This window comes from Hippocampus comes, unplaced genomic scaffold (assembly GCF_001891065.2).
Source record: "Hippocampus comes isolate QL1 unplaced genomic scaffold, H_comes_QL1_v1.1 scaffold299, whole genome shotgun sequence".
NCBI classification, from domain to species: Eukaryota; Metazoa; Chordata; class Actinopteri; order Syngnathiformes; family Syngnathidae; genus Hippocampus; species Hippocampus comes.
In genome coordinates this window covers 115,951-124,395 of record NW_017805694.1, presented here as the reverse complement: position 1 = coordinate 124,395, position 8,445 = coordinate 115,951, and the positions used below count along the sequence as shown (strand labels likewise).

At 58.4% G+C, this 8,445-nt stretch overlaps 1 protein-coding gene across 2 annotated transcripts in view; it reads left to right on the top strand.

Moving 5' to 3' along the window:
* idh2 (isocitrate dehydrogenase (NADP(+)) 2) overlaps positions 1-8,445 on the top strand; it is a 23,052-nt gene continuing 14,607 nt past the window's right edge. The window contains exons 1-11 of one of the 2 annotated variants that reach the window (XM_019881817.1): positions 1-221; positions 3,992-4,083; positions 4,344-4,509; positions 5,170-5,330; positions 5,395-5,538; positions 5,841-5,977; positions 6,306-6,457; positions 6,530-6,642; positions 6,826-6,923; positions 6,986-7,078; positions 7,205-7,314. In XM_019881817.1, coding sequence (XP_019737376.1) covers positions 104-221; positions 3,992-4,083; positions 4,344-4,509; positions 5,170-5,330; positions 5,395-5,538; positions 5,841-5,977; positions 6,306-6,457; positions 6,530-6,642; positions 6,826-6,923; positions 6,986-7,078; positions 7,205-7,289 — 1,359 coding nt within the window. In that variant the 5' untranslated portion in view covers positions 1-103 and the 3' untranslated portion in view covers positions 7,290-7,314. Of the gene's footprint in view, positions 222-3,991; positions 4,084-4,343; positions 4,510-5,169; positions 5,331-5,394; positions 5,539-5,840; positions 5,978-6,305; positions 6,458-6,529; positions 6,643-6,825; positions 6,924-6,985; positions 7,079-7,204; positions 7,574-8,445 lie in introns of those variants that run through there. The other variant, XM_019881816.1, reaches the window with a different exon arrangement.

Below are 8,445 nucleotides of genomic sequence, written 5' to 3'. Positions count from 1 at the left end.
GCTCGGGTGCTGCTATAAGCTCTCGGTGAGACGCCGCGCGCCCTCCTTCCTCTTCGCTCGGAGTTTCGTGGCGCGTCGAGTCCTCATCATATTCACGGGAGACATGGCCGGCTATTTGAAAGTCTTCAGCTCTCTGTCGAGGTCCGCCGCCGCAGCCTTTTCCAGACACCCCGCGGTGCTCGCCCCGGCTGCTCAGCGGCAGACTTCGCAACAAAGGAACTGTGAGTGAGCCGACCGACGGAGGGGCATCCTCCGAACGGGTTGCTCGTCGCCGGCGGGGCCCGCTTGGGCTCAGCGGCCATGCTAGCCGGGCTCGCGCGCGATTCCGTCGCGTTTACGTTGTTGTTTCGACGCCATCGGCGTTTTGAATTCGAACGGGTGCCGTTGAACGAGTCGCTTCGACTCCAAGTGGGTGGTTGGCATCGAGGGCCGACGGGAGCCGGTAGCCCGTCTTTGTCTTCTCCATTCAAAGTTTGTGCAACTTGCCAATGTAATTAGACGCGGAAGGGGGGGGGGTGGTGCGCAAAATGCCGTCGGGCTGTAACGTAACCAGCGCCCGCTTGCCTTGAAGAAGGCATTACGTAGCCTACCGGCACCCTTGAAATGATTGGACCATCTGTTCAAATGACTAACGAGCTTTTAATCGTGGCCGACAAGTCAAACGGCGTGATGAATGATCCGATCGCGTGGCCTTAAATGCACCGTCATCCCTGTCAGATGGATGAGTTTTGGTGCAAAGTTTGGTCCAAGGTCAGGCGGCGCGGACGAGGCTCCTTCGCGGTCAGAAATGGCCGCCGGTGTCCTCTGTCGCGTTTTCCAAACGCGCTCCTCGCCATCGCGTCTCATCTCGCTTCATTTTCAAGCGAACGCAAAAAAGAGCGAGGAAACCGTGCGTGCGATTCCGCACACCGCGTGAATGCAAATCGGCCGCTGACGTCATATTTACATCCTATTTTTAGTCGTCTGGAAACCGCATCCTAATTTCGTCGATCCGCCCATTGCGACGATCGTGAAATGTTTGTCCGTTGTATTGTACCGCGTCCGCTCGGAGACGGCGTCGTTGTCAGCTGACCTCTGCAGGCTACTCTAAATTCCCTGAGCAGAAAACGCAGCCCGGGCTGTTCAAGTAAAGGAGTCACTTGAAGGACTCGAGGCTGTTTGTCGCTGTCCAATCGCATGCCAATTGAAAAAAAAAAGATTTGCTCACGCCAGAGCCCGTTTGACATCTGCCGCCCCCTTCCAAAAGCCTCGAAAACAAGGAAAGCGCCAGGAAAGCGCCGGTGCACGACATGCGGCCTCTTGGGACAGTTGATCCTGCCGCCGACGTGACCCGCCTTTACAAAGACGCTCCTGCTCAATGTACTTTCCGTTTGTGTCAGGTGAACTGGAAAGGGCATTTGAGGTGACCGAGGGCGTCTTAACCCTTTCGGACACGGGCCCGATTGAATTTCTTGGTCCGTGTCGATGGTATGGTGTGAACCGAAAGAAAGAAAGAAAGAAAGGGAGACGCTTCTGAAGCGCGCTCCCTTTTTCGAAATCTTAGCTGCAGGTGGTTGCGGTGGCTAGCGGGCCCGCATGACTTTGTAGCGGGCCCGCGTGACTTTGTAGCGCGCCCTTCAGAGCCCGCTGTGTTGATCCATCCCCAGTTACGTAACATCTTCCGCCCCCCGCCCCCCTCCTCCGCATTGTGATGACAGCTGTAGCGGCTTTCCCCCGGTCCCGGCGAGGGTGGTCGGCCCGGGCCTGGGGCAGTTCGAATTTGGTTTGGCTCAGGATGCGCTGCACCAGACGCGCAGTGCCGCCGAGGCGGGAGATGGCGTGCGGGTTATTTGCAGCTCGTTTTGAAAATGCGGACGGTCGGGGTTTGTTTGGTCATTCGGCGCTGGCTCGGTCGGTCTTGACAGGAGTTGACCAAACGTGAGCTTGGCTCGCTCCTAATAGGGAACCGGACTCGATTTGAGGACGCCGTAGTTGAACGTGATGCTGACAAAGCAGATTTCGTGAAAGGGGAAGAAGAAGAAGAGCCCGAATGGGTTGAGGGCGGGAAATGACCTAGCCTGCTTTGGCTTGAGAAGCTTTGGATTTAGTCACATGTTCACCGGGACCGATTGTGTTGGGATTTTAGGCCGGGGCAGCATTTTGGCTCATTTTCGGGTGGATGGGGTCAGGCGGATGCGTGCTGAACTTGACAAACGGTCAATTAAAAAAAAAAAAAAGAAATCCAAATTCTTTTTGCCTCTTGATGCACAGCTCGGCCGCTGCGGCAGAGGAGATGTCGATTCTGTCAAACGGCAAATCAAAGCGAGCCCTTCTCGTGAGAGAAGCCAAGTCGCTGCGACCGATTTCTCAGTCCTGTGATGTCAAGTTCTTGATTCTGCACGCCAACGTTTCCAGTCTTTGCTTGCAAGTTTATTTTGGGGTCGTCCGCTGACCTTTGCGTGTCTGGCTGGCATGTTGGCGGCCCGGCGGCTGTTTGGACAGGCGTTCCCATGGCCGCCAGTGGGTCAGATGTCTCTCTGCAAAGCGGCGGCGGCAAGAAAAGTCTCTCCATCTCCCGCTTCTTTGGAAATTCACCGAAGGGCTTCTGCCGGCTGAACTGCCGCAATGACGGGGAGATGGACGGCGCTCGGTCGTCGTGCCGTGCCGTGGGGTGGGGGGAAATGTTCACATTTGTCTCGGCATACGTGGAAAGACCCGTTTCTTATTTCGCATGCAAATGACGTGGAGCCGCGGTGTCTGCGCAGGCGTGAAGCCAACTGGAAGTTGACAAAAAGAGGCTCGGCCACGCCGCTGCCACCGAACCCTCCAAATTGTCCCTGGCGTCATCTCGGGCACCGTACGAGATGCCGACCCATGTCCTGAGCCTTGAGCTCAGTGACCGCCCGGAGTAGGGACGGAAGCGTGAGTCGATCGACTAGAAAAGCCAGTCCGTTGAAACGCCGTCTCCACGCTGCGCGGTGCTCACCTTTCTCCGCGCGCGAACGCGGCGGCGCGCGAACGCGGCGGCGCGCGAACGCGGCGGCGCACTCGCGCACCGCTTGGGGTGGAAGTGAGTCGGCGCGCTGGGCGAGGCCACGTCCAAACGGGCGCCCGCGTCACCGCCGCCGAGGCCGAAGGAACGAACGTACCTTTGACCGTGGGATCGCCAACGCGAGCTCTTCACGTTAGCTCATTTCGTAGAGCCCAGCAGTGCTCACGCATCCTCAGGTGCCCCCAAGCGCTCGGCGGAACTCGCTTCATTCAACAAAGGAGAGCAAAACGACCACGCGAGATGCCCGTTCAGACGCCAGCCGCAGCGGCCGCGACGGGACAAACGGTCAATTATCGATGAGCGGGCCGGCTAACTGTTGGCGGCCGGCCGCTAACCTGAGCTCACGCCTCTGCGGGGGCCGGCTCCCGCGTCACTCGCCGGGCCCTGTCCTGCCCCGAATCCCTTTTGAAGCCAAATGCGCCCAAAGGTCACGGACGTCGTGTGCGACGTGAGGACGGCGAGTCCAAGCGGACGACGGCCACGCGGCCTCCGCCTCACGTGCACTCCTTGTGTTTTGATCTGGATTCGCTGAGGCGGCGCCATCATCGACTGTGCCGCCGCAGTCCGGAGGTTCAGCCGCCCGGGGGTGCGCTTGGCTTCTTTTGACAGCCGCGTGACCGTTTGAAAAGGCGATTTGTACTGCGGGCCGACGACCGCCTCCTATTTTCGTTCTTTCCGGGGTTTGGGGACCTGTGTTCCGTTTTTGTGGATTCCACTCTGCCATCGCCGTGTTTCTTTTCGTTTCTGCCGGAATCCGCCGCGGCGCGGCTTTGCGCTAACAAGATTACCGCCAAGGAGAAGGTGAGCTCGTCACTCGCGTCCGTGGATTTGTTAGGCTGTCTGCTGGCAGGATTAGCGCGGGACAAACAAATGCGAGCGTCGCCGGAGTGCGCTCGCTTGTTTCTTTGACCGTCCCGCTCGAGCCGGCCGGCACTCTGAATCCGCCGCTGTGATCGACAGATGGCGACAAGCGCATCCAAGTGGCCCAGCCCGTGGTGGAGATGGACGGCGATGAAATGACCAGGATCATCTGGGAGTTCATCAAGGAAAAGGTGAGCGGCGTTCCTCGGAAGCCGGCGGGCGGCGAGCTCGTCCCGAACGGGAGGGGCGGGGCTTGGGCGCTCATTCGTTTCGAAACTTTGCAGGTTGCCGTGGATGGCGCCGGAGCGCCCGCGCAGCGTTTTCTCGCGTCGCCGCCGACCTGAAAAAAAGGCGCCCGGCCGGCGAGAAACGTGGCTCTCTTTGCGCCTCGCGTTTCGGCCGGCTGGGAGAGGTTTGACTTTGCTCCGTGTGCTCCGTCCGTCCGTCGCAGCTCATCCTGTCCAACGTGAACGTGGAGCTCAAGTACTTTGACCTGGGGCTGCCCTACCGAGACCAGACCGACGACCAGGTCACCATCGACTCCGCCCTGGCCACCAAGAAGTACAGCGTGGCCGTCAAGTGCGCCACCATCACGCCCGACGAAGCCAGAGTGGAAGGTTTGTGAGAAGCGTTCGAGGCTTCAAAAGTTGAAACGACCCCAAATCAACACTCGTTTTGTTTTCCATTCCGTGTTAGCACCAAGCTAGCGGACTCTGTCAGGGAGCCTCGACACGCGGCCATTGATGTTGAATTTGACTGTAAACTTGAGGCGGGCGTGGCAAGCGGCAGCGTTGCTTCTTTTTTTTCGGAAGGATCATTTGCGTTCCGCCCAACTGCCGCTTGTTTTCAAGTATGCTGCCGCCTCACGTTGTTGCGCGCAACTCGCGACAAAAACGGGCGCCGCCGTCAACTCGTCTCGAGTGTATTTCCGGAGCATTTGAAAACCAAGCGGCGCTGTCCGAAAAGAATTCATCCAGCAAAACAAGACATGGGAGTGCCAGTCAGAAGGCGAGCGGCGGCATGTTGGACCAACTGGGATGACTCCAAACCCGATCAGTGTCATGAAACGTCCTCAGAACTGCATTCGCCTCGCTCCTAAACGCCGTACCTCAAAATAATCGAAATCCTTTTGAAAAACGGTCGGGTGAGCCGCCGGGGCCGGCCTCCGTTTGAGGAAATGACGGTGGGCCATTTGCGCCTCCGGTATTGCGCCGGTATCAATTGGACGGCGTGGGCCCGAGCGCGCGTTGTACCCATGAGAGTTTCCCCCCCGGCAGAATTTGGCCTGAAGAAGATGTGGAAGAGCCCCAACGGAACCATCCGCAACATCCTGGGCGGCACGGTGTTCCGCGAGCCCATCATCTGCAAGAACATCCCCAGGCTGGTCCCCGGCTGGACGCGGCCCATCACCATCGGCAGGCACGCCTTTGGCGACCAGGTGACTCCCCGCCGCCGTCGTCGGCGCCGAGGCCAAGTGCCAACGGCAGGCTTTTGTGCTCCAGTACAGAGCCACCGACTTCGTGGTGGACCGGCCCGGCAAGTTCAAGATGGTCTTCTCGCCCGCCGACGGCGGCGCGGCCAAGGAATGGGAGGTGTACGACTTCCCCGCCGGCGGCTGCGGGATGGGCATGTACAACACGGACGAGGTGAGAAAAGCCACGGGCGGGGAGGCCCTCGCCCGGAGCCCAAACGCTTCCTTTCCCTTTCCTGCCCGACGAGCGTTTCCTTTTGGGGACGGGTCGCGAGCGCGGCGGCCGCTTCCCTTCCCTTCCCTTCCCTTTACTTTCTGTCGCCGGCGCTCCGTTTGCTTCGACGGCATCAGAGGTCGGCCGAGAGAGCTCTGCCGCTCTCGGCCGCTTTTGGTCGTTCACCTCGGGAACTGATAAAAAAGCGGCGCGGCCCGACGGCTGATGGCTCCTTTGTCTTTGCTCTTTCTCTTTCTCCTCAGTCCATAACCGGCTTTGCACACAGTTGCTTCCAGTACGCCATTAACAAGAAGTGGCCTCTATACATGAGCACAAAGAACACCATTCTTAAAGCGTACGACGGCCGATTTAAAGACATCTTCGAGGACATCTTTCAAAAGTGAGTGTGAGCGCAACGCGCGGATGGGACGCCGGCCGCCGAGAAAGACGACGGAATCGCCGCGGTCGGCGCCGGATCGGTCAAAGCGCAAATGTTTTGCTCGGCGTCGCGGCGCACGTTGCGCCGTTTTGATCCTCACCGCGGCTTTAAGAGATCGTCGTCGTACGGCGGATGGACCCGGGTTCCGTTCTGAATGCCAATTCCGGTCCCGTTCCGAGAGACTCCGCCGCATTGTGTGGACATTTTACTTTCATCCGCGCGTCGGAGAAGAAGCCGAAAGCCGTCCTCCTTGTGAATGTGCGTGCGTGTGTCTCCCCCCCTTCCGAAGGCACTACAAGCCCGAATTTGACAAACTGAAGATCTGGTACGAGCACAGGCTGATCGACGACATGGTCGCCCAAGTGCTGAAGTCTTCCGGAGCCTTTGTGTGGGCGTGCAAGAACTACGACGGCGACGTTCAGTCGGACATCCTCGCCCAAGGTCCGATGCACGCCTGTCTTTTGCCGCCCGCCCGCTCGGGGAGCGATCTGACGTGACCTCTCCGTCCGTCAGGTTTCGGCTCTCTGGGCCTCATGACGTCCGTGCTGGTGTGTCCCGACGGCAAGACCATCGAGGCGGAGGCCGCCCACGGCACCGTGACCCGGCACTATCGCGAGCACCAAAAGGTTCTTTTTGGCCTCTCCTGCCCGCGGCGACGTCGCGGCGCTGAATTTTCCGCCGCCGATCCCCGTTGATTTCCAAGATGGATTCGCGACGCTCGATTTGGCCCGCGCGATGCCGACGTAGGTTTTGGCGAGACGCACGAGGGCGTCCGAAGTCTGAACGGAATCCTCGCCATTGGTTTTCAGGGAAGGCCGACGAGCACCAACCCCATCGCCAGCATCTTCGCCTGGACCAGAGGCCTGGAGCACCGAGGGAAACTGGACGGAAACCCCGACCTCATCAAGTAAGACACGCCGCCTCTTTTCGGGTTTCCGTGGAAATGACCGTGCGCTTGTGCGTGCTCAGGTTCTCCCAGACCTTGGAGCGCGTGTGCGTGGAGACGGTGGAGAGCGGCACCATGACCAAGGATCTCGCCGGCTGCATCCATGGCTTGTCCAAGTAAGCGAGCGCCTCTTTCGGGATTCCGACTGGGGTTTGGGAAAAATTGCCCCCCCCCGTTCCATGATTGCGCCGCGTTTGGTCGGCTCACATTGAGGCCGTCCTCCGTCCCTTCCCTCCCCGCAGCGTCAAGCTGAACGAGCACTACGTCAACACCACGGACTTCCTGGACGCCATCAAGACCAATTTGGAGAAGGCTCTGGGCAAGTGAAGGACTCGAGCGAACGCGGAGACGGACGGCGTCGGCGCTCTGCTGTTTTTGTACCTCATTTTTAACTTCTAGGTCAACCAATTCACAGGCATTTTCACCTGAAGGATTTGCGTGCTCCTCGAGGGCTCGCGACACGGTGCGGAATCGCCCTCGCGCTTCCCGCCTCCCCGACACCCGTCCCTCGTCTTGCAAGGTTTTATTTTTGTAATGTGAAGTACTGTGTTCCATGCTGTGTCATGCCTGAGCCAAGACTTAGCTGCAATAAAAACCCTCTGTTTGACCCAGCCCGCATCTTGCCAGGTCTTTGAAAGCGAGACGCCGCTGCCTCCCCGGATCACCCCACCCCCCATTTTTCTTTTTTTTAATGGCTAGCCCTCTCGATCATACGGCGCCCTGAAACGTATCCGAGGTACATCATGACATCGATGTAAGGATGGAACGTGTTGATCGTGTGCCACCTCCGGGAGTGGGACACGGCGTGTCTTGGCCACGTGGGGGCAGTCGAGGACCGACAGGCGGCCTTGCAAACCGATTGGCGAAGCCCCTCCGTCCTTCAAATTGGTCGCTTGGCGCCAAAGAGAAAGGAAAGCCGTCACTTCCCTTGACTGTCCACGTGTCTTGCTCGACGGCACCAAAGGCCAACTGGCGCTCGCTCAAAGTGGCCTCTTGATGAAAGGCAAAAACAAAAGAAACCGTGAAACGTCCCGCTCATTTATGACCGGGAAAACGGTGACAAAATGACATTTGAAATTGCGTTTTGGACATGCGCGTAGCTCGGAAGTGTGTGGCACAACCGTGGCCGCCTCCGGCGTTGAGCCGGACCGATTGGTGTTCAAACGTCCGTTGACTCGGGTGCCAAACGTCGGCCTGGGTCGGGCGCTTGGTATTTTTGGTGAGAAGCGGAAGCCATACGGTTGTTTTCAAGAGACGATGTTTGAAATCTTGCTTTGGTGATTAGTTTGACCGAAGCTCATACTCGGAGTGGCAAGGCTCTTTTTTTTGTTTGTTTGTTTGTTTGTTTTCAAAGAATGGGTCATAGTTCACCCTGAGAAAATCAATGAACAGAGACCACCGATTAATAGCGTTTTTATTTTGAGTGATGCACAGTACACATATAAACCGTGTTTGTTTGTTTTGGGGGGGTGCAGTGGGGGGG